We start from the raw sequence: 25,732 nt of genomic DNA, 5'->3' as shown, positions 1-25,732 counted from the left end.
TTGGCCAGCAGAACGCAAACCGACCAGGTAACAGATGCGGCCTCCTGCTTGTTCCCCCGGGGTGGTGGAAGGGTTAAGGGAAAGGATATTAGAGGCTTTTTAATAACCGCCATTACTTTTCAATCAGCCTCCAATGCCAACATCTGGATTTAAGTGAGGCTGACATCACCCACTTGTGCTGATTGCCACCGACAGGAATATCTTACACGCCAATTGGCATATTATACATTTTAAATTGCTCTCTCCATTGACTTCAACAACCCGCATACATATTTATGCGCCTACGGCGCGGCGGCAGGAAAAAAAAAAGTCACTTGATTTGCAGTTTAATTTTTCAATTTGTGAGTTTTTTTTTTTACCATCAATTAATATTGCATTGCATTTAGATTCTAAAGCGTCATTAAATATTCCGGGAACCTGCAATTTAACACGCGTCCCCGACAGAGGTAAACAGCAGAGCCAGTGGCGGCGGGTCACACCATTGCAGCGCTGTGGACCTTTGTGTTGTGGACCTCATTGCCAATGCAGTGGTTTGACTACACCAGGGGTGCCCACAATTTTTGTGTTAAGATCTACTTTTTGAATGACGAGCTACATGAGATCTACCAACGAAAAAAAAACCTCCCTCGCTCTCTCTCCCCTGGCTGTCTCTCCTCGCTCTCCTGGCTGTCTCTCCTTGCTCATCCTCCTGGCTGTCTCTCCTCTCTCTCCTGGCTGTCTCCTCGCTCTCTCTCTCCTGGCTGTCTCTCCTCGCTCTCTCTCTCCTGGCTGTCTCTCCTCTCTCTCCTGGCTGTCTCCTCGCTCTCTCTCTCCTGACTGTCTCTCTTTGTTTTCTCTCCTGGCTGTCTCTCTTCACTCTCTTGCCTGTCTCTCCTCGCTCTCTCCCCTGGCTGTCTTTCCTCTCTCTCTCTCTTGGCTGTCATTCCTCATTTTCTCTCCTGGCTGTCTCTCTTCACTCTCTTGGCTGTCTCTCCTCGCTCTTTCCTGGCTGTCTCTCCTCTCTATCTTTCCTGGCTGTCTCTCCTTGCTCTATCTCCTGTCTGTCTCTCCTCTCTCTCTTTCCTGGCTGTCTCTCCTCTCTCTCTTTCCTGGCTGTCTCTCCTTGCTCTATCTCCTGGCTGTCTCTTCTCTCTCTTTCCTGGCTGTCTCTCCTCTCTCTCTTTCCTGGCTGTCTCTCCTTGCTCTCTCTCCTGTCTGTCTCTCTCCTGGCTCTCTCTCCTGGCTCACCTTGCTGTATTTTGCAAACAGTGTAGTGCACTAGGCTGTGTAAACTAATATTCTTTGATGTAATACATAGCACTTAAACCACCAGTATCCACCAGAAAGGTGTCAGTGAGCTTGGCTCAGCAGACTCAGGCTAATAGGTAATCATGTGTGCACAGCTAAATAAATATACCAAAATGGAATAAAGGGGCCACCATTCACACCCTTCCTGATCTACCAGCATCAGCTTTGAGAGCTACTGGTAGATCTACCTAATGGGCACCCCTGGACTACACCATGGCGTATGTTTAGGCCAGTGGGTGGGCAACTCCGGCTCCCCCAGCTGTGCTTAAACTACAATCCTATCATGCATCTGCCTCTGGTGAGTCATGGCTGGGGCTGTCAGAGTCTTGCAATGCCTCATGGGAGATGTAGTTCTACAATAGCTGAGGGGCCGGAATTGCCCACCCATGGTTTAGGCTCATAAGATTAATGCAGATGTGGAAAGCTAAACTGATTCTTTTATTTTAAATAATTGAGAAACATTTTTTTAATAATCTTTAATTTAAAGTGAACCTGACCCGGCCTTAAACGTTTCCATAGAATCAATGGTGCAGGTACTTTGTGGCATATGGAAGCACCCTTGTTCCTAAGTAGCCCCCTTTGGATCTCAAGGCCGGCCTGCCTATTGACTTTTGCTCAGGTCGATATTAATCCCACCCCCTCCCAATGCTAAGCCCTGCCCCCTCTTATTTAAATACCAAATGCCAGAGCCCTGTGTGTCAGTTAATAGAAGGGCGGTGCTTAAGCCTAGTAGGGGGTGAAACTAAGGCCCCATTCAAATTTTGCGCTGTGTGAACGCGTGTGTTTTTGTTGCGGTTGTACCAGAAATATACAAGAGGTCACCCGCACTCCAAAAATGATTCTGGGCTATTTCCTGTCAGGAGTGCGATGGGACCCCCTGGAGTTACGTTCTTGTTGCAGTTGTCACGTGTCAGCCTATTCAATCAATGCCGCACACACAACGACAGCAAAGCAGTTTGCGCAGCTGTGAGCGTGCCGCGCTTTTCTTTCCCACGTGCTTGTGCGTGTTTGACCTGCATCAGCGCATGGGGAAAAAGACGGCCGTTTTACCGCCTGTGTTTGTGGTGCCATTAACAAGTAATGGCACTGCAAGCACATTTTCTTTTGACGCATTGCGTGAGTGCGCATGCTTTGGCACGCGTTTCAGCAATGTGAAGATGCGAACCCTTAATGAAAATACTTTTTAATGTGAATTGTGATCTGGATTCTAGTTTAACACAAGCTGTTGGGGAACGTTCAGGGCCGTATTTCTCACAAGGCCAACCAAGGCCCCCCGGCCTTGGGGCTGCAGGGAGTAGAGGGGCAGCAGGGGTGTGGAATTCCTATCTCCCGATGCCCGGGATGTGAATTTCTGGGCGGCGGGCAGGTAGTTTTCTACATTAAGCCACCGCTTGTTTTGTACAAGTGATCTCGGCAACATTGTTTCTTGGGGTTTATTGCTGCCTGATGGCTTCCTTTTACTTCCTGTCACCGTGACACCGTCAGAGACACAGGCAGCAATTAAAACCTGTTGAGGGCTCCATCCTTCTATTATTATACTAGAAGCAGATTGCCCATGACAACCAATCGGCTTCTCTCTGTTCAGTTATGTTTTGGAAAGAAAAGATAGAAGCTAATTGGTTGTCATGGGCAATCTGCTTCTAGTAGATTAATAGGATGGAGCCCTCAACAGGTTTTGATTGCTGCCTGTGTCTCTGATGGAGATTTCCCCTGTCTTCCTGTAAGGGTGACACCATGGTGTCACCGTGGCAGGAAGTAAAGGGAAGTCATCAGGCAGCAATAAAATCCAAGAGACGCCCCTTCCCTTCTCCAACAGCTTGGGTTAAACTTGAATCCAGATCACGATTCACATTAGGGCTCCATTCACACATAGCAGTAGAGTTTTAGGCGTGGAACGAAAACCACACAAACGCACGGATTCGGCACGCTTGCGGCATTTACTATAGCCGGGTCGTGCAGAATCCACCCATTAAATCACGCTTGGAGTATTTTGAGGGAAGTGTGGCTTCGTACCGTGCGGTGGCCGCCATAGTCTGAACAATGCACATTGCAATGCAATGCAGTGGCGTAACAATCGCCATAGCGACCCAGGCGGCCGCTATGGGGCCCGTGCACAGGGGGGCCCGGCATCCCGCTGATGCTGTGTGAGCCGCCTGGGTCGCTATGGCGTCTCGGGTGCTTGCTGTCACTGACATAGCTCAGCAGCTGCTGTGAAGGAGAACGTTCCCCCTCACAGCCGCTGCGGAGCTGTGTCAGTGACAGCCAGCAGATGCGGCAGAATAGGCCGGTTACACCGGCATTTTCAGTAAAGGAGGCGGGGCCCGCCTAACAGCAACCCCGCCTCCTCTCACATCACTGGCCAGCGATCTAAGAGCAGGTGGGGCCAGTGATGTAAGAGGAGGCAGGGCCCGTCGATAGAAGGAGGCGGAGCCCAGGAACGAAAGAGGAGGCAGGGGCCCGGCGGCGGCGACCACGGAGGTGACAGGTAAGAGGCGTACAGCGCAACTGAGACCTTGCAGAGCCCACCATAGAGAGTCTATGGTGGGCTCTGCAAGTGGCATAACTAGCAATCACGGGGCCCCATACAAAATTTTGCTATGGGGCCCTGCGATTTCTAGTTACGCCCCTGATGCAATGTTTTTGTGTTTACCGAGGTTCAGATCGTAATACCTGTGGAAAACCGCTCATGTGCGAATGAAGCCTTTTCATTATTACTCTATTCGCTTAGACTAAAAGTCCCAGCATGCTTTGCCAGCGGCTGTAACAAGGACACAGTAAAGAAAATAAATCACGCTCTCGTTTTCTGCGCCCTTGTTAATCGGCTGTATTGGAATAGACCCCCACGTGCATTTTCTTGGCGTTCCCCGCAGGATCCTCTAACCCCGGAGGTGCCGCAATCTTTCTTCCATTAAACAAGAGGAAGATGCGAGCTTGGCCCCATGACCCGCTCTTTTATCATCGTTCACTGATCTCATGATCTAATTAGCTAATAAAGAAATGATACATATCCTCCAACGTGTCCCACTTATGTCGTCATTTATCTCCTCTGATCCCCCCTCCAGGACTTCGTCATCAAGACATGGGAGAAGAATCAGGTCATTGCCAGAGAGCTGTCCGACTTGGTGATTTACTGCAAGCCCACCAGTGAAGGCAAAGACAACCTAGGTAGGTTCCTGGGGGAATCGGCTCTAAGGTACAATGTGAATCTTTCTCTGATAGAGCTCTGCAAGTGTAAAGACTTAAAGTCATATTAAAATCAAAAGGGTTTCAAATGCTGATGATATTACTTACATTGGGTGCTGCTCCTTCCAGCAGAATCAGCTGGTCCCCTGATCACCGGCCCTGATATCCTGTTTAAAGGTGGCTCCATTCCCTCGCAGGGTCCTATGAAGCCACCCTTGTGTGTGCTAGTAAGCTGTGTGTGTCTCCACAAATACACAGGCACAGCAAGGCAAGACTCTCCCCTGATCCCCAGTGGCGTCTTGCCGGGGGTGCGGCCCGCACCCGGGTGACACCATTGGAGGGGTGACACCAAAATGACTGACAGTCATTTTGGTGTCACCCCCCTCTGAAAGTCGGGCACTCAGGACCGAGAGCCCGACAGTTGCTCGAGAGAGAGAGCATGCCTTATCCCGCCGGGTGACATCCCCTACTCTCTCTGCCCGGCGTCCATCACCAAGATGGCCGCCGACAGGTAACAGCGATACCGTGCATGATGACGTCACTGCGGGGTGTCACCCGGTACACGCACCGGGTGTCACCCTGCCTCGGGACGCCTCTGCTGATCCCTACTCCTCCTCTTCTCTTCACCAAGCCAGTAGATGGCAGCCCACTCCATTGTTCTGTGCTGAGAGCGAGCTCACTGGTGTGCTTCCAGCTCCGTGACCGGGAGCTGTCAGTGATAGCTGGTGGGACGAGCTACCGATCATGTGACCACTGTGACAGCCAATCACATGATCGGGAAGGCCACCTCCGACTCCCGATGTTAAGGACTCCTCAAAGGGCTAACGGGAATCATGGCAAGGGGTTAAATCCCCAATAAAGCCTCCATTGTTATTGCTAGTTATGTAGTAAGGTGGCAAGGGGTTAAAGGAGGGTACTGTGAATGTAAATGAATTATGGAACCCTGCAAATGGCAGCAGGGGTAGGCACACTCCGGCCCTCCGGCTTTTGTGGAACTACAAATCGCATTAGGCATTGCAAGACTCTGACAGCCACAGGCATGGCTCCCAGAGGCAGATGCATGTTGGGATTTGTAGTCTCCTTACAGCTGGATGGTCGGAGTTTGCCTACCCCTAGTTTAAATGATTTATAACTGCTTTGCCGTCATTAGACCGTCATTAAATTGATCCTCCGAGAGCGCCCTCTAGTGGACAACCTTCAAACCTCTATAGCAAGGGCAACAGTGAAAATCTTCAAAAATGTCTTCAAAAGTAAACTTAAAGTTAACACTGGAAAAGGAACTCAAAATATGGTCTGGCTGAAAATTCACAGTGCCTTCCATTTAATTGCCTGGCAAGACTTTTTATATTATTTAACAACAGAAGAATAAAAAGAAGCCGAAAGAATGTTCCATTTCCCCGCTGATGATGAACAGTTCAGTTAAGGAGCGATCAGTGGCTGCCAGAGCCCGGGTCTTTAAACAGGAGACTGTAAAGGACTCGGGATGAAGGATTGCTACTTTAAATGTTTCTAGAGAGGAAGGTATTTCTTGGTGACAATGTGACTGCTCCTCACACAGAATTTGTTTTCCTCCCGACACAAATATATTCCGTGCTGCCGCCACGAGCGCGTCCAATTAAAATAACTCGTTTAATCATGCAATTATTTTAACTGTCGGCTAATGAGTGATCTGGGGGATGGCAATTAAATAAGTTCAGGTAAGAACACATGAAGGTGGCAGATATTTGAAGGTGCCAGTGACATTGCTTGGCGGCGTCCTTTTCTTATGTACCACCATTCATCACAATAAACAATATGGACATTCATCAACATTTTAGGTCAAGGTTTTTGTTAAAGGTTCAGGCAGATTTCAAACATACAAATTCATTTAGGTCTGCATTTATTAATACAATGTTATGTATCCCTTTAAGACTTAAAATGGAACTGCAACCTCTTATCCCTTACATTCAAGGAAGGTGCCATCTTGGCCTGTTTGGATCGCAGTTGCCATGGTGCTGCACACGTGATCAGCTATGACACCAGCCATTTGAGGGTTGAAAGTTCGGTTGAGAACTGAAAAAAGTACACGTCTAGGCTGACCACCAGTGTAAGTGGTCACCCCTAAACTGACCACCAATGTAAGGGGTCAATTTACACTGACCACCAATGTAAAGGGTCAATTTACACTGACCACCAATGTAAGGGGTCAATTTACACTGACCACCAATGTAAGAGGTCCCCCCTAAACTGACCACCAATGTAAAGGGTCAATTTACACTGACCACCAATGTAAAGGGTCACTTCTACACTGACCACCAATGTAAAGGGTCAATTTACACTGGCCACCAATGTAAGGGGTCAATTTACACTGACCACCAATGTAAAGGGTCACTTCTACACTGACCACCAATGTAAGGGGTCCCCCCTAAACTGACCACCAATGTAAAGGGTCAATTTACACTGACACCCAATGTAAGGGGCCAATTTACACTGACCACCAATGTAAAGGGTCACTTCTACACTGACCACCAATGTAAAGGGTCAATTTACACTGGCCACCAATGTAAGGGGTCAATTTACACTGACCACCAATGTAAAGGGTCACTTCTACACTGACCACCAATGTAAGGGGTCCCCCCTAAACTGACCACCAATGTAAAGGGTCAATTTACACTGGCCACCAATGTAAGGGGTCAATTTACACTGACCACCAATCTAAGGGGTCACTTCTACACTGACCACCAGTGTAAGGGGTCACCCCTACACAGACCACCAGTGTAAGGGGTCACCCCTACACTGACCACCAATGTAAGGGGCCATTTCTACACATTTACCACCAATGTAAGGGGTCACTTTGACACTGATTACCAATGTGTGAAGTCACTTCTACACTGACCACCCATTTATTGGATCACTTCTACACTGACCACCAATATATGGGGTCACTACAATTTAACTGTCTGTGTCCCATTTCTGGCCATTATTATTTGTTTGTTTGTATTTGTTGTTATGTGTTTAATATAAGTGTCCTCAGCCTGGTGTGTTAGCTTTGTGAAGCTGGACACTTCATTTTATGACTGACCTGTCTGACTCTATGCACAGAGAGACCGGACTTCCGAGAGATACGATCATTTGTGGAGAATAAAGCGGAGAGTGTCTCTAGACAAAAGCCGCATGAACTGTTGCGATATAATCGTAAGGCGCTCACTCGAGTCTACCCCAAAGGACCGCGGGTGGACTCTTCCAACTACGATCCACTGCGACTCTGGCTGTGCGGTGTCCAGATGGTGGCTCTGAACTACCAAACGCCAGGTAAGTGCCTACAGTATGTACATTGAAAAATGAACTCTTGTATCCTCTTCTCTGTATGTGTTATGTGCCAGCTTTTATATGCATGGCTGGATTTCTTTATTGCCAACATAGACTATGGCCTAGGGTAGCAGGTCTGCAAGGGGCAGTACAATGCCACATGCACATCTTGTTACTGTCAATACCAGTTGTGCTACTGCCATACGTACCAACATCATGGATATCAGGACACTGTTAACTTTAACCACAGTCCACATTTTGCCAGCCCACTTTCTGGGTGGGCATGCCCAAATCATGACCACTTTATGGGTTTGTCCTGCTCCGACCTCAAAATATTTAGGGGCCGTCCACTCCCTGCCCTGATTCCGGCAATTATTGCCTTCTCGAGTTACTTTTCACTTGCAGTACCAAAAACAAAGTTGATGTTGTAGTCCCAGAACATGACCCAGGACACACCATCAGCAGGACATGTTGAGGCCGGGGCAGTTGGTAGACCTTATAATACCATAGCAGACCGACCATTGATCTGATCTGATCTCACTGCACAGAGACAATTGCAACCCTGTTATATTAAGCACATTTTTCGACTTTTACAGACCGCTCCATGCAGATAAACCAAGCCATGTTCTCCTACAATGGACGCTGTGGATACATCTTGCAGCCGGAGTGTATGAGGCAGGATTCCTATGACGCGAGTGACTCGAAGAGAGCGGGGCAGGTGGTGTTGACCATTAGGGTAGGTGACAGGCTTCAGGTTTTAAAAGAACATGTGACTATTTCCTGTCCCCATCTGTATAACTGTATGGCTGACATAAAAAAAAAAGTATGTTTTAAACAATATTATTTTATGCAATTAGTGTAACATTTTTGGTGGCCCCATTACCTCCATTCAACTTTTTATTTATACTTAATGCACTTTCACTTCCAAAGTGTAAAGGTAAACCAATCCGTGGGTTCAACTACATTTTTTTTCCTGTCATTATGATCAGGACTAAAAAATAATAGTTTTCAAAAATATTTTTTTTTAGAGGTTTCGGTCAGACAAAGCCAGCCAAAAAGCAGGCATCTCCTTTTCCTGTGCTGCCTCTTCAGCTTGCCTATAGTGTTCTGCAAGGCCGAATTTACTATTATCGACAGTACAAAAGTGCCTGTAGGCAAAACATTGATACACCCGTAAGTATGTATGGATAAGGCAGTGAAAGGGCTACATCAGTATACATAATCAGGGCCATCCCTATAATGGTAGCGTGAGGCTGGGCAGGACGCCGGCCAGAGCAGCGGTGTGACTCTCTCTCCACTCTGCACCAGGACACACCTTCCCCCCGGTTGCCCCAGGTGGCAAAATAGATCAGGACAACCCTGTACATAATGCAGAAACCAATAACAACCTAACATATTTAGGTCATGATAACCAAAAATTTGTAGTAAGTGGACTTGATGACTGCACTGCACACAATAGGGATGAGCGAAGTGGAGAGTTCTTGCATTACCAAAATGTTGTTGAAAAATTGCGACATTTCATCGAAATTCACCATTTTGACCAATGGGGAAGGCAAATGAAGGGTGCAATGAGCTTTAATGGACTCCTGAGGGTTACGGAGTGAGGGAAGTTTCTTATGATGATTTATTTATGTTTTAATTTTAAACAATTATCAAATGTATTTATTACAATGTATTATTACATTATTTTTTTTTAAATAACTTTTAAGAAAGGCAGTAGTAACTTTCACGACTTTGTATATCAACAAAGCCATGTGACCACCATGTCAGCAGCTATGCTGCAAAATCAAGTCCGGCTAAATGACTCCACTCATCCCTAGTACATTATGCCCTTGTTTGCAATGCCTGATCATGTACAATACATAGCACAATACAGAATGTTGTCCGTGGGGGTAATACAGAATCATATTTGGTATTCCAGGTTATAGGTGCTCGCCATTTGCCGAAGCCTGGCCGTGGTATCGCCTGTCCATTCGTGGAGCTAGAGATTTGTGGAGGGGAATACGATAATAATAAGTTCAGAACCAGCGTTGTCAGTGAGTATTAGACTTCACAATTACAGAAAGCGACACGACGAGGACTAAATGTACAACTGAAACTATCTGTATGACCCAATCATATTTCCCTAAAACCAATATGCAAACATTGTTGCCGGAGTTTATATTTCTTATAGTCTGAGATTGCACTTTACAACCTTTGTGTCTTAGCAATTCCATTACAAGTGAACCTGTTAGCTTAGAAATATGTAGGCTGCCATTGCTGGGTTTAGGGCTCCCTTTGCTTCATTGACCATATCGCATGTCCCGATGCTTCCCTGCTCGCCTGGTTGTTCCAGGATGGTGGCTCACCAAGTAGTGAAAAGAAGAAAATATTGACAGCCATAAGGCTTGCATGTTAAAGGCGAGTCAACAATGGCCGCTCCCATATTTCTTCCTTCACAGGCTCCCTTTAAAGGAGTGGTTCTCAACCTGTGTAACCTCAGGACCCACATTTGTCCTTGGTCATTAAGTCATGACCTAAGTCGCACTGCACTGGAACGCACTGCATTGCGGTACCGCGCATTCCAGTGCGGGCGATGGAACTGTGGGTGGGAGGTGCATTTAGGGTGCCATTCAAATGAATGGCAATGCAACAAACCTCCCACACCAGAACGGGACTGTGCGATTAACGCACTGCACTAGTGTGAACGGCCCTCAAAAACACGGACAGACCCACACAACCACAAACACAATCTCACCCAGTCTCCCTCTCTTAAAACTAACCGGAGTGGATCCTCAGCCTGGGATCAGTGTGGGCTGCTGTGCAGTAGCTCCATTCATCTGTGCATTGCTAGTACAACTCCCTTGCGTGCCCTGTGATGGTTTCGGGAGCCAGAATGTGACGTCACTCCGCTAACGGCACCTCTACAGGACACGTGAGTGAGCTGTAAGCAATGCACGTATGAATGGCCATACCCCATCCCACCTCACCCCAAACTGACTCTTGGCACCAGGCAGCATATTTTGAATGGCTGCTTGGCGTGAGAACTGACAGTGCTGCGCTAGGCGGGGGCTGAGGAGCCTCTCACCCAGAAAAGTGGAAGGCTGGCAGTGACCCACTGAACATGAGGTCGCGACCCACTTTTGGGTCACGACTCACCAGTTGAGAACCAAGGCTTTAAAGGATAGTTGCACGATACAACTCTGTGGGATTAGATAATTAAAGGATAAGTGCACTTTAAAACAAAGTGTCCTTTTCTTTTTTGCCCCTTCTCCCTGGCCTTACCTAACCCACCCCTCTACAGATCAATACTGATATCACTCCAGTGGCTCCTAGCCGCACCTACACATTAGAGACCTATAGACACGTATGGGGCTGTCTTCCTTTGTCTCCGGCCTCAGGAGACAGTCTCATATAGGTCTACAGGGCTGTAATGCACAGTCGAGACCAGGATAGTGGAACTTAGGGTGCTGGATGTAATCAAACAGTGGAGGCTAATGGTGTAGGTATGAATCTGTAGAGGGGCCTGTTAATTCAGGGGAAAGGGGCAAAAAGAATAAGTGCACTTTGTTTTAAAGTTCACCATTCCTTTAAGTCACTTATAGCCAAAGACTTCATTTAATAAGGTTAGTTTTTTGCAGATAGGTCAGGTAGATAGGCCAACTTGTAGGTTGCTCCTGCCCTAGTTTACATCCTCTGGCTTTTCATTTCCTCCCTGTATGAGCCCCTAGTCTGTAGTTGGAATACAGGAAGAGGGCTGGACAATTCACTATGAACCTACCTGACTCAGATCCCACCTCTCCTGTCATCATTCCACCACAGACATGTTGGCTGTCCAGCCTATGTTGTTGCACAGGGGTACAAAAGGCCAAGTGGGTAGTCAGTAGGAGGTGTGCTGTCTCCATTGCTTTATCATGAAACTTAGAAACGAAAGGTCCTTTTGGTTCAGATGAGCAAAGTATTTCCATACTGTAGACACGGTATGAGTTCCTAAAGACGACAGACACTAGACAGGCATCAGTATGACTAGAGCTATGGCCCAGAACTGATTAGCATCCGAAGAAACCAAACTGTTTGCTCCTTCAATGAGTAGACACTTATTGAATCCATGGGGTTAAGTTGTAGCAGAAGTTACTTCTCAAATCACAAGTGGCAGGTCCCCTTCCAGACTTTGCAACATTGATACCATGTTCCTCTGTCTCCTTTCAGATGATAACGGCCTGAATCCCGTGTGGACCTCTGTTCAGCAGCTGGCAATGTTTGAGATCCACGAGCCAAACTTAGCTTTCCTGAGGTTTGCCGTGTATGAAGAAGATATGTTCAGTGACCCCAACTTTTTAGCTCAAAATACTTTTCCTATTAAAGGATTAAAAACAGGTACAAACCTATATCACACGAGTGTTGGCTACATCAATGTTGTGTGATTATCCTCCAATGACCATCTGAAAGCTTCTTAGGTAACTTGGGATACAGAGTGTTTAAGTGAGATAGAATGGGTAAGTATCTATTGGTCTCTGTTTTCCTGTTACACCAGGACAGGAAGTGAGGGCAGATGTCCATGCTTGGGGCATGGAGAGCAAGAATAGGACTAGACTGGGTAAGGGGTATCCCTCTGTCAGGCTTATAGTAGTGTCTGAGATGATCTGCATCTACAGGCTGCACTGGAAGTGTCTGGGGTGTTCAGGTGCAGTGTCATGTGTGGCAGGAGGCAGGGCGGTTCAGAGTCGGGTGCAGTGGTAGGGGTGCTGGGTGGTAGGGAGATTCAGAGTCAGGGGTGCAGTGGTAGGGGTGCTGGGTGGTAAGGAGGTTCAGAGTTAGGGGTGTAGTGGTAGGGGTGCTGGGTGGTACTGAGGTTCAGAATCGGGAGTGCAGTGTCATAGGTGCGGTGTGGCAGGGAGGTTCAGAGTCAGGGGTGAAGTGGTAGGGGTGCTGGGTGGTATGGAAGTTCAGAGTCAGGGGTGCTGGGTGGCAGGGAGGTTCAGAGTCAGGGGTGCTGGGTGGCAGGGAGGTTCAGAGTCAGGGGTGCAGTGGTAGGGGTGCTGGGTGGTAAGGAGGTTCAGAGTCAGGGGTGCAGTGGTAGGGGTGCTGGGTGGTACTGAGGTTCAGAATTTTTTGTGCTGGGTGGCAGGGAGGTTCAGCGTCAGAGGTGCTGGGTGGCATGGAGGTTCAGAGTAAGGGGTGCAGTGGTAGGGGTGCTGGGTGGTAAGGAGGTTCAGAGTCAGGGGTGCAGTGGTAGGGGTGCTGGGTGGTACTGAGGTTCAGAATTGGGAGTGCAGTGTCATGGGTGCGGCGTGGTGGGGAGGTTCAAGAGTTGGGAGTGAAGTGATAGGGGTGCTGGGTGGTAGGAATGTTCAGTCAGGGGTGCAGTGGAAGGGGTGCTGGGGGGTAAGGAGGTTCAGAGTCAGGGGTGCAGTGGTAGGGGTGCTGGGTGGTAAGGAGGTTCAGAGTCAGGGGTGCTGGGTGGTAAGGAGGTTCAAAGTCAGGGGTGCAGTGGTAGGGATGCTGGGTGGCAAGGAGGTTCAGAGTCAGGGGTGCTGTGTGGTAAGAAGGTTCAGAGTCAGGGGTGCAGTTGTAGGGGTGCTGGGAGGCAGGGAGGTTCAGAGTCAAAATTAAACAAATATGGCTTCCTTGTATGGGGGGTGCTCTGTACATGGTTAGCGTAGATAACTCCCCCAGAAATGTCACTTTCTGCACACGTGATTGGTTCATTGCTGATCATGTGACTGTAGCAGAAAGACCCTCCCACTCAGGAAGTAGGATGTGAGTGGAATCCATGTGTGAGTATCAATACAAACAGCGGCAGGTAGTGCAAGGAATTTTAATACAATCCTAGCAATGTGTAACTGACCAGAGGAGGATTGTTTTGGACTTAATAATGTGTGGAATTGATTGAATTTAGGACACATGGCTAAATATTCAGCTGGAATGCAAATATATATATAGGGGTAGTGTTACCTGTCAAAGGATTTGTATTTCTGTCCATCCGGCTCTGAGATGTACACAACTCTGCCACACAGAGCTTTCTGGTAGGGCTAGACACCTGATTTTTCTCTGCTGCGGTTAAGTAACACTTAGAGGTCTTGTTCCTCCCCCAGCCTGGGACTGGACAGTGAAAGGAGAATCAGCAGGCGGATGAGAACATCTCTCAATCGCTCTGCTCTCTCTTCCCATCAAACATACGTCTTGCACTACAGCACAGCTCATTGACTCCTTGTGCTGGTTCTGCCTCTCCCAGTCTGAACTCTGCTGTACAGTAGACTGCAAGAGGCCGATACCAGGTCAGATTTCGGCACTTGCTCTGATTGCATGTAAAACAAAGACATGAAATTATGTATTCATGAATACGGAGCTGCAATCATTTTTGTTTTTATGTCTTCCTGGAATTCAGCTTTGGACCTATATTTCATCAGTGACGGCATCTTGTAAGACATGGCAGGAAAGATAAATGGAGTCATACAGAGTTAGAAGGAATAGAGAGAATAGGGTCATAGAAAATAATCATTCCAATCATGTCTTTTAGGATATCGATCGGTTCCCCTGAAAAATGGTTATGGTGAAAATATGGAGTTAGCTTCACTTCTGGTCCATTGCCAAATAAAGAAAGATCTGGTGAGTACTCCATACAAAGAATTATATTTTCATGGATGGCTGTGCAAGGTGGGGCCTCTTCTTTGGAGGGACATTATACTGGACCCGTTATCAGATCTGTTAAAGTCATCTTAAAGGAGAACTATGAGGTGAGTGCTTTTCACTCGCCTCATAGTTCTAGCCGACCTGTGACAGTCTCATTGTCACAGGTCGACTAGAACTATGAGGTGAGTGCTTTTCACTCGCCTCATAGTTCTAGCCGACCTGTGACAGTCTCATTGTCACAGGTCGACTAGAACTATGAGGTGAGTGCTTTTCACTCGCCTCATAGTTCTAGCCGACCTGTGACAGTCTCATTGTCACAGGTCGACTAGAACTATGAGGTGAGTGCTTTTCACTCGCCTCATAGTTCTAGCCGACCTGTGACAGTCTCATTGTCACAGGTCGACTAGAACTATGAGGTGAGTGAAAAGCACTCACCTCATAGTTCTCCTTTAAAGTCAAAAGGTTTTTAATCTATTTCAAATGATCCTTGATGTGTAAAGGTTTAAGCTTACTGCAAAAATCAGCTGCTGCCCCTGATATCCTGTTTTAGGGTGACTCCTTCCCCTTGCAGGGTCCTACAGAGCCACCCTTGTGTGTGCGAGTAAGCTGTGTGTGTGTCCACAAACACACAGACACAGCAAGGCAAGGCACTCCCCTCCTCCTTACTCCCCACCCCCTTCCCTACTCCCCCCCCCCTCTCCAAGCTAGTAGGCGGACAGCTGCTGGAGACTGCTCTGTCCCTTGTGATCATGTACTCAACAGGAAGTTAAGGGAAGTGGAGCTGAGAGATTTGGAACAGTTTGGAAACAGGATGGCTATAAGCGATTGGGCAAAACATTAAAGAAATACTTTGCTGGGCAATGTATATGCATGTGATCTGGAATCATTGTTGTAAGAAAGATTGAGAGTCTAATACTACTTTTTATTGCTCTCTGTTCCCTATTGGGGAGATTTCCCTTCACTGACTGGCAGATAGTCAGAAAAGGAAATGAGACGAAGAGAGAGGGAAATCCTTGGAGGTCAGCACTTTTATTTACCTGATCCCCATAGCCCTGCATTATATGAGAAAATACCGTGGGACAGTGGGGAAGAGGCTGTGGGAGTGGGGATTAGGTAATAAAAGTACTTTATAAGTTGGAGCAGGGGGGAGAGCGGCGAGCGGTCAATACCAGGGAAGTGGGGATCAGGTAAGTAAAAGTGCTTTACAAGGCGGAGTGGAGGGGAGAGGGGTGGGCACCCAATTCCGGGGGAGTGGGGATCAGGAAATGAGAAGAAGAGAGAGGGAAATCTATGGTGGTCAGTACTTTTACTTACCTGATCCCCATAGCCCTGCATTATAGGTGAGAATACGGAGGTACAGTGACTGCCGGAGCGGAGGGGGAAGAGGCTGAGGGGGCCAGTCTTTTTCCCTGCGGGAGCGGGGATCAGGTAAGTAGAAGTACTTTAGAAGTTGGAGCAGGGGGAGAGCGGTGAGCGGCCAATACCAGGGAAGTGGGGATCAAGTAAGTAAAAGTGCTTTACAAGTAGGAGTGAAGGGAAGAGAGGTGGGCTGCCAATACGGGGTGAGCGGGGATTAGGTAAGTAAAAGTGCTTTACAAGTTGTAGCGGAGGGAAGAGAGGTGAGCAGCCAATGCCGGGGGAGTGGGGATCAGGTAAGTAAAAGTGCTTTACAAGTAGGAGCGGAGGGAAGAGAGGTGGGCGACCAATATCGGGGGAGCGGGGATCAGGTAAGTAAAAGTGCTTTACAAGTAGGAGTGAAGGGAAGAGAGGTGGGCGACCAATATTGGGGGAGCAGGGATCAGCTAAGTAAAAGTGCTTTACAAGTTGTAGTGGAGGGAAGAGGAGTGGGCAGCCAATTCCGGGGGAGTGGGGATCAGGTAAGTAAAAGTGCTTTACAAGTAGGAGTGGAGGGAAGAGAGGTGGGCGGCCAATACCAGGGCAGCGGGGATCAGGTAATTAAAAGTGCTTTACAAGTTGGAGCAGAAGAGAGAGGGGTAGGCACCCAATGCTGGGGGAGCGGGGATCAGGTAAGTGAAAGTGCTTTACAAGTTAGAGCAGAAGGGAGAAGGTTGGTACCCAATGCTGGGAGAGTGGGGATCAGGTAAGTAAAAAAGAGGGAAGAGAAGTGGGCTGCGAACAATACCGGGGTAGCCCTATTGGAAGGGTAGAGGGAGATAGGCTTTAAAGGCTCTTCCTACAGTTAAATTGTCTGCATGCTTTTGGTATGACATAGTCAGATCACGTGATCAATGCCCTCACAATGGTCCTAACCGTCGTCTCATTCCAGCACGGTGATCCAGCGCAATCAGCCTGAGCCAAATATGAGTTGATACAGTCATAATTCGCCTATAGTCTTCCAGACATTATCTCCTCCCAGGCAGCCATTAATCTTCCTCAACGCCTTTCCGAAATTTCCCAAACAAGACGTTTTCATCCCGTAGGAGGAGGCTCTCCAAACGTTTGCCCCGCTCTACAGCAGAGCGTGAAATTTTTTTACAGCCGTTACAGATCCAGACTCCCTGCCAATGTAATCTGAATGCAAAAATTAAAACCCGATCAGAGCCTCCATCCATCTGTTCTGTGACTTGAGAACTCCTCAATAAGCGCTTATAATTTAATAGTGGGCCTGCTTTGATAAAAAGCACATCTGCAGGCACTTCGATGGGAAATGCGAGATGATAACGGGCCTACAGATGGCTCTGCTCTAGAATTTTCCGGGTCTCCGCAACACAGAGCTGTTTAAGACACTAAGTAAGCCTAAATTACACTTCTGATTATGTTGTCAGTTAGGAAAATTGAGTCATTTTTAAAGAATATCTTTTTTTTTTTTCTCGTGATATTGGGCAAGCTTTTATTTTATTCGGTGACTGCTGCAAGCAGCGTCTCTGTAATCGTCGGCTCAAAAGCGTCATGAAGACAATTGAGTGCAGCGGAAAAAAAAAAGTCTTGGTCGCTTTGAGCTTTGTCAGCAAAACCTAATTATCATTTGAGAGAGAGAGAAAAAAGTTACAATCCCAGTGGCAAAAAACACGCTTTTGTAGTTCCCGGGGATCTCAATGCTGTTCGCTCAGACCGGGATTTTATTTTTAGCTGCTGTGTGTGTGTGACTGCTCCCCCACCGCATGGAAAGTACACCAAAGGGATGCTAGGCTGAGGATACAATTCCAGTCCTAAGGGAGAGTTCATACCGAATCATGTACAGTATAGATTCATGTGGTTATAGTATCTGGCGTGTATAGTTGGGTTTGCATGAGACTGCTGCCACTAGATGGAGCTAAGGAGCATAGGAAACTCCTATGCTCCTCAGCACCACCTGGTGGCGGTAGAGCTGGGCGAATGGCATTCACCCAGCTCTACGCTGGAGGGAAGATTTATAAATCAGCCCCCTCGATCTGCTCTCTCATCAGTAGCTGTCAGAACCATGTGTTTGCATGACACTGCCGCCACTAGATGGAGCTAAAGAGCATAGGAAACCCCTAAGCTCTTCAGCGCCACCTAGTGGCAGCAGGGCTGTGTGAACGGCATTCACCCAGCTGTACGCTGGAGGGAAGATTTCTAAAGCAGCCCCCTCGATCTGCTCTCTCATCAGTAGCTGTCAGAACCATGGGTTTGCATGACACTGTCGCCACTAGGTGGAGCTAAGGAGCATAGGAAACCCCTTATGCTCCTCAGCGCCACTTAGTGGCAGCAGGGCTGTGTGAACGGCATTCGCCCAGCTGTACGCTGGAGGGAAGATTTCTAAATCAGCCCCCTCGATCTGCTCTCTCATCAGTAGCTGTCAGGACCAGTAATATAATGAATAAGGTAATAGGTAATTAACTCAGAGGAACGCACAAAATTGCAGTTTCTATGGAATGGCTATTTTTAGACTAGTCTGGATTTGACAATTTTATCCAGTTACAAAGTAACCTAGTAAGTATTGGCTTGGCTTCCTGTAAATTGTTATTCTTCTCAGCGCCATCTAGTGGCTGTATGACTGCGACCGGCATTTACCCAGCTACACACTGGGCAGAAAGTTTAGAAATCACCCCCTTGGTGTCTGTGACCCCAATCTCTGTGTCATGATAATTGACATCAAGGTTACAAAGGCAGACCCCTCCTGTAAGAGTTATCATGGGGAAAAAGGTGTCACAAATGAAGCTTTATCACCAATCCTTGTTTCCACGACAACCCAACATTTTCAAAATCCAATTGTCACAGGGACAGAAAGTGAGGTGAAATCTTCTGAACAGGGGCACACACAGCAAAACAAACTTTACAGGGGGTTAACCCTTCCCTATGCTATCCAAAACAAGAAAAAATGTACCTGTTCCAACTTACATACAATTTCAGCTTAAGAACAAACCTACAGTCCCTATCTTGTTCGTAACCCGGGGATTGTGTGTACTCTGTAACAATGTGGGGACCCCAGAAATGTATCTGAGCTCCTGTTGTACACCAGGAATATAGAAGGCGGGTGTTGGCTGTTTGTAGATAATCATGTCATCACTGTCCCTTTAGGGAAATGAAGAAGGCTTGTATACTTCCTCCGGAGATCTTCGGCGGCGAGGAGTCCATAATCCCGAGGTAGCTTTGTACGACACACATGACAACATGAGAGTTCCTAACCGAGAAGCCATGGGGCGGCAGCCAATGAATGACACCAGGACAATCCCGGACCCCGTTGCTAGGAGGTACGTCTACACAATATCTCATTCCCGACTTCTCTCATGTGAGCCTAAAAAAGTGACTCAATGCAAACAAAAGCAACCAAGTTTATGGTGTATGCTGCAGTCTTATGGTACCCACCAACTTCAGACACTACCAGTGCTGGGATCTACTCACCAGATTTCTGGGCTCTGCCCCCCACTCTTTGCAGTCTCATTCCTTTTGATGCATTCTCTGAGATGTATTACAGAAAGACTGAGAATCTCTTGTGGTGGATGGAGCTGGGAATTCAGGGATAGAGATCATGTAGCTGGAAACCCTGAGGGTTGACAAATAAATGGTGGGTGATACCATTAATTGGCCTCTACTCAAAACTGAAATCTTGGATTGTTTTTTGGAAATGGAAAATCCCAATCCAGGTATTGTATAACATCCAGCGGCCTGTACACCTTAAAGTGATGCTGTTGCTAAGATCAACGAAGATATGGAATACTCACCACTCTTGCTGCCCATCTCCACTGTAGTGAAGGGAAACCACCGGCTAAAGAATCTTCAGACTCCCACATACTTCCAGGAGTGCTGATTTCCTGGTCCCTTGGTTGGATTCACTGGCCCCTTCATCACTACTGTGTATTGTAGTGACGTAGCAGCCAACAGACGGAACCACAGAGTGCCGCAGGTGACCGGGACCAGGAAATCAATGCTTCCAGAAGTATCAAGTTCTGACGGTTTCTCTTTACTACAGCAAAATTCAGTGGCTTGGGTAGCAGGAGATGTGAGAATTCCATGTATTCTTTGAGGGAACACTTTCACACATTGATTGACAGAGTGGCTCTAAGATGATGGTGACCACTCATTTTAACCGTTCCTGGAGCATGCTGGGCTGTGGGGATCCTATGGGTTTTTCACGCATGTTTTAGTTGGTGGTGGTGACTCATCTTCACAGGTATCCTACTGATACGGTGTACCAGTAGGACCCTTTGCACTTCTATAGATGCCTTTATTGTGGTCACATTCCTCCTTTGTTTTCTGGTGTTGTGGTTGCATAACTATGTCCTAGCTGGTGGTGGCAATTCGGTTCTCACCTTTCCTTTTGCACTTGGTTCTCAAAAGAGGTTGGTGTCTGTCTGTGGTTGTTGGCAAATTTCACTTTCAGTGTTCTCTTACGCTAACCGAGGGCTCGTTCACATCACAATGCATGCTTTAAAGTACATGTAAACCTTTTCGTTTTCTAGGGCCCAGGTGCATTTTTTTTTAACCTAAATACTTTTTACTTTTTGCAGCATCTTTGCACACACTTCCTGCCTACATGCACTCCAGCAATGGCTGCAGTATGTTTTTAGGGTTGGTTTCCTGATGGTGCCAGTAGTGGACTATGCTTGTGTAATGTGTGTTATAATGGTCACTTGTAGTCTCCATGGCAGGATCATGTGACTGGGTGACAACACAGAAGCACAATCAGCAGCTTTATCACCTTGTAACAGGACGTGCCTGGATAAGGACCTTCATGGCAGGATCATGTGACTGGGTGACAACACAGAAGCACAATCAGGAGCGTTATCACCCTGTAACAGGAAGTGCCTGGACAAAATCCTTCATGGCAGGATCAGCAATGATTATTTTAATGAAAGCTGCAGATTTTCAAATACTGAAAATTACTTTTTAAATAACATTAACATAATAAAGCATATAGGAGATTATGGTGGCCGGGTTTACATAGACTTTAATGCATGGCGTGTTGTCATATGTTGACGTGCGTTACATTTTTGTAAGATTCAACTTTAATGGATATTATGAACAGCAAGGTAAACGCACCCAAAATGCAGCAAAAAGGAAGTTCTGCTTTTGCAAATCACAACAATGCAGCTCATCAGTGGGAACAGATTCCATTGAAGACAATGGGCCAGACAAACTAAGCTTGGCGGTTGCTGAGGAATTGGACACGTGACATCTTGGCAGCGCATATAGTTTATTTGGCACTTAGCGGAATACGAAACCGCCTTGCGCCATCATCCTCTTGGCCCGCTACCGCACACCTCTATTGCGCCACATAATGATAAATTCAGTTTCTGAGCCGTTATTTAATTGGCTCAGATTTTGTTTTATTTGTTAAGTTGCCACTTTAGTTGTAACCTTCAAATTGAATGCTTTGGTGCATCAAAAATAGCAGCTTATGGTTTATCTGGCCCAATGACTTTTCCGATGGCCGTGTATTTTACCGACACTACAGAAAAATAAAGGCAGACAGAATCTGGAGCCGTCTCCCATGGTAACCAATCAGCTTCTAGCTTTAATTTTCAAAGACTAACTGGACAAGCTGAAGAGGGAAGCTGATTGGTTACTATGCAGAGCTGCTCCAGCTTTAGTAAATTCCTCCCCAATGCAGCTGGTAAGGACAAGCCCTCCCAGACTTCAGAGAAAGCACAACAACAACGATAATGAGATATGGAAATGAATAGGGGATAAAGGGAATCTAAAGAATATTTGTGGGTTTTAAAGCCTAATTCCAGCCAAAACTTTTTGTCTTTGTAGTTTTGGATAGAATGGGAACAAGATCAGGACCTCTATCAGATTTTCTATACGGTCCATGTCCTTACTAAAGCTGAACTCTGTGCAGATATGAAAGATACAAATGATTGCAGCTCAGTATTCATCAATACATCAGTAAACATTTTTTAATGCAGGCAGTGTAAGTACAGTGGTACCTCGGTTCGCAAACAGGAAGTTCAGCAAAATTTTGCTTCCGTTCACGAACTCCGCATCAGGTGACGAACACAACCGCAGCCATCTTCCCCGCTCTGACGCTGGTCGTGGCTTCCTCTAGTCAAGATCGCGGTCTGGTCACAGTTTGATTCGATTTGCGACCAATTCGGTTCGCAACCAGAATCGTGGAACGAATTAAGTTTGTGAACCGAGGTACCACTGTACCTGAAATTACCAGCCTTTTGCTTTCCCTGCCGAGCAGAACTAAGAGAGGGTGAGGAATCAGTATAACAGGCTGGGGATGGAGAGATGACCAAACTGTATGGCTTAACTGCAGTGAATAAAAGTCAGGTCACTGGGCTCACTGTGCTACCTGGCAGGGCCATGTATCCCAGGACTAGCTGGACAAAATTGTAATCTTTGGGAGGTAAAACTCCCCCCATGAATGTATGGCAACTGTGTATATAGCTGTTTGCCTGGAGTTCAGCTTTAACCCTCAATGTGGTCATAGGCATGCAGATCAGGACACATAGTGGCAGGAAGATGGATTTCGAACTTGGAAATGACCAAGACAATCTAAAACCCAAAAAAGTCAGACTTCATGGACAACGGTTAATACACTATATGGCCAAAAGTTTCTGGACATCTCACCATCACCATATGAAGATGACCAAACAGTATATGGCCACCTGTCCAAGTTCAAGTGTTTCCAGTGAACTGATGAGGCTACCGCATACCAAGACATTTTACAGAATTGTACCATTCCAACTTTTTCGGTGAAGGCCCTTTACTGTTCTGACATGACTGTGTCCCTGTGTACAAAGCTATCTTCAAAAATACATGATTTGATAAATCCAGTGTGGAGGAACTCGAGTGTCCTGCACCTCAACCCTACTGAACACCTTTGGGATGAATTAGAATGCTGATCGTGAGCCCGGTCATCTCATCCAATATTAGTACCTGAACCCACAAATGTTCTTTCAGCTGAATAAGAAAAATGAAGGATGTTATAGCTACAAAGAGGGACCAACTCAAAAGGTTGAACTTGATGGACCTGTGTCTTTATTCAACCTCAAATACTATGTAACTATACACTGAGTGGCCAGTTTATTATGACCACCTGACGTTTGTAGGCAAATTAGCTATAATTAGCTTTAATTTCGCGCTGAAGTTGCTAGAGGGCCAGACCATTATAAATAGGGAAGCAGGTTGTTTACCACGACAGTAGAAGTGATTCTGAAGATACGGGTAAACAACGCAATTTAACAGCCTTTGAACGTGGGATTATTGTTGGCGCTCGGAGCCTTGGAGCGAGTATCAGCAAAACAGCAGAATTCGTTAAATGTTCAAGAGGGGCTCATTGTTAAAGTGTTTAAAGACCGGACTGTCAGCCGAAAATCTGGGTCTGAACGTGCGAATTGTGGCCGTCAGCCACTAGTCAATGTTAGGGCAGAATGGAGAGTGGCAAGACTGGTACAAGTCAACAGAAGGGCAACAGTGCCGTGTCAGATTCCTCGCATCACCTTTCAACATCTTGTGGAGTCACGAGGCGGCCCAACGAAGTCATCTCGTGGAGTTATCTTGTGCCCCAACAAAGTACTGATGAGATGGTTATAATAATCGGGCCACTCAGTGTATAACTCCATAGTAATGTCCAAGGTTTAAAATAGGTTGTCCAACAATCTCATATAGGTGTGATGGTCACGAGTCTACAAACTTTTAGCCATATAGTATATGTCTATTCCATCACTATCACCTACAGTATATAGTGTATAACTGTTGGCTTTGAAAGGCATGGAAGCCAAACAGCCTAATGTTATCCAGCAATGTATTAACATTCTCCATATCAGACTAGCCTCAACGCCATTCTAATCCTCTGTCTCTTATTATCTCTACCCTTCGTTATCCCTTGGAATATGGAGAGACATTTATTAGAAAGTCGGTTTGCTCGGAATAAAATCATTCACTGTGAATCTAATTAATATGCAGCTGTGTTTTGTTTGAAGACAAAAAAAAGAGGATTGTGGAAAAGAACATTTCAAAGCATTGTAACATCACTTTTTTAGAATCACTCCTTATCTCTCTCTTATTGCAGACCAGGGCACCGCAAGTACAGCCATCAAAATCTGCTTGATTACTAAGGTAATTGACACCTAAGACAGATCCGTGCTCTGGGTAAAACTGGGGAAGTTAGCGGAGGGGATTTTTCCATGTACCGTAGAATTAATTTGCCTACAAATTGGAACCCTCCAGGTAGTAAGTCCTTACACACAGATATGCTTATTGGTTGATCCATAGAGCCAGATTTCCCCAGCACAGGTGAAATGTAAAACTGAAACTCTTGAGTCCATGGTCAAACAAAGAACACAAATTCCAAGGAAGACATGGGACCGTTCATCAAAACATAGCAACTAATCCTGGAATGGAGGGGTGTTCTATCTCAACTCTCTGGGCTCCCAACATGACAGGAGACTCTTTCTATTTTGCTTGGTCTGTATGAACCAACTGTTACTTATTACATATCAAGCTAGCCCTTTAGACACCACCATGTTCTGACCAGCAACCTCTCCTGTTGCAGATGCTTACAGTACTTGGTTTTTGACTTTCAGAAAAGTTAAGGCAAAGAAAGACCCCTATTACATCTCATAATGCAAGTTGAGACTTTGGAAACCTATTGGGAGATATCCCATAATGTCTTTATGGCATGTGGTGGAGGTGTTTCTTACCACTGACTTTTCCTAAAGTCATTATATGCTTTAGATGCCTCAATCTGCAGCAGGTTGTGCCAGTTCTTCTATGCAAAGGTTAGTGGTATATGTAAAAAACTTATGACCAGCATACTAATAATTAAGTGGTAGTAAAAAAGAAGCAAAGCCAATAATAATGACACGGCTAATGGCTAACAGAATGATATGGTGGCTGCAGGTGGTGGAAGCTGGCTTGCCTGTATGATTTCTGGGCTTACTTTATGGTGAAATGTGTGTGGCAGTTTAGGTGAATCTCAGGGTAAAGCTCATTTGAACTTAGAAGTACCAAATGAGTCTCAGGGTAAAGATCCTTTGAGCATCTTTAGAAGTACCAAATGCTTCTTAAGGTAAATTCCTTTGAGCTTAAAGGTACCAAATGAGTCTCATGGTAAATATCCATTGAGCTTAGAAGTACCAAATGAGTCTCAGGGTAAAGATCCCTTGAGCTTAGAAGTTTCAAATGAGTCTCAGGGTAAAGATCCACTGAGCTTGGAAGTACCAAATGAGTCTCAGGGTAAAGATCCTTTGAGCTTGGAAGTGCCAAATGAGCCTCAGGGTAAAGATCCTTTTTGATGTTTTATGAAGGTAACTCTTTGAGGTTCCCCTGGGAGGTGTACCTAGGCATGACCAACTGGGATAAAGGTCAAGAGTAAACCCAAACATCCCAACAGTATTATATCTCAGAGCTAGATTGAAAAACGGTGTCCCTGACTCTTTTAGGACTCCAAGGTCATTCCAGGTAAAGGAATACAATATTTAATTTATGAACAGATTCTTGTAGGCTTGCGTAGATTCTTAAGGTGTAACATATTACATGGGGACTCACCACAGACATCATTATTACAGTATATATTTTATGTGTTTTGCTCATTGAACATGATTGCTGTTTTTGCCTTCTTTTGAGCCCCAAGTGCAAATTAAATAAAAATAACAACCAACACTGGAACAAGAAATGATTAGTTATTACAGAAGGTTTCTTGATATACCAGGGCCATTAAACCTCTGGGACAGATGTGACCTAATGAGTGCACTCATGGATCAGCTAGTGCCAAGATAAACTGTATCTTTTCAACATGTCAACACGCTTTTATTCATTATATATTTGGATAGCATTTGGTAGCATTAGAATCTCTGACTTTTTTTCTTGTGCTGTTTGTTGATCCCGCAGGTAAGATTCAAACTCTCTGACCATTGTCACCGGAACATAAAGTGATAGGAACTCCAGAATATTATCAAAATGTCACCAGTCTTTTAACAAATTCCTT

At 46.2% G+C, this 25,732-nt stretch overlaps 1 protein-coding gene across 1 annotated transcript in view; it reads left to right on the top strand.

Moving 5' to 3' along the window:
* PLCG2 (phospholipase C gamma 2) overlaps positions 1-25,732 on the top strand; it is a 100,374-nt gene that overhangs the window by 71,631 nt on the left and 3,011 nt on the right. The window contains exons 26-33 of the mRNA XM_018555893.1: positions 4,350-4,452; positions 7,552-7,761; positions 8,355-8,494; positions 9,680-9,794; positions 11,947-12,114; positions 14,258-14,346; positions 18,871-19,043; positions 23,816-23,862. Of these exons, the coding sequence (XP_018411395.1) occupies positions 4,350-4,452; positions 7,552-7,761; positions 8,355-8,494; positions 9,680-9,794; positions 11,947-12,114; positions 14,258-14,346; positions 18,871-19,043; positions 23,816-23,861 (1,044 nt within the window). The 3' untranslated portion in view covers position 23,862. The remainder of the gene's footprint in view (positions 1-4,349; positions 4,453-7,551; positions 7,762-8,354; positions 8,495-9,679; positions 9,795-11,946; positions 12,115-14,257; positions 14,347-18,870; positions 19,044-23,815; positions 23,863-25,732) is intronic.

This window comes from Nanorana parkeri, unplaced genomic scaffold (assembly GCF_000935625.1).
Source record: "Nanorana parkeri isolate BGI_ZX_2015 unplaced genomic scaffold, ASM93562v1 scaffold216, whole genome shotgun sequence".
Taxonomy (NCBI): domain Eukaryota; kingdom Metazoa; phylum Chordata; class Amphibia; order Anura; family Dicroglossidae; genus Nanorana; species Nanorana parkeri.
Note: the sequence above shows the minus strand (reverse complement) of the source record. Positions and strands in the feature narration are given on the sequence as shown.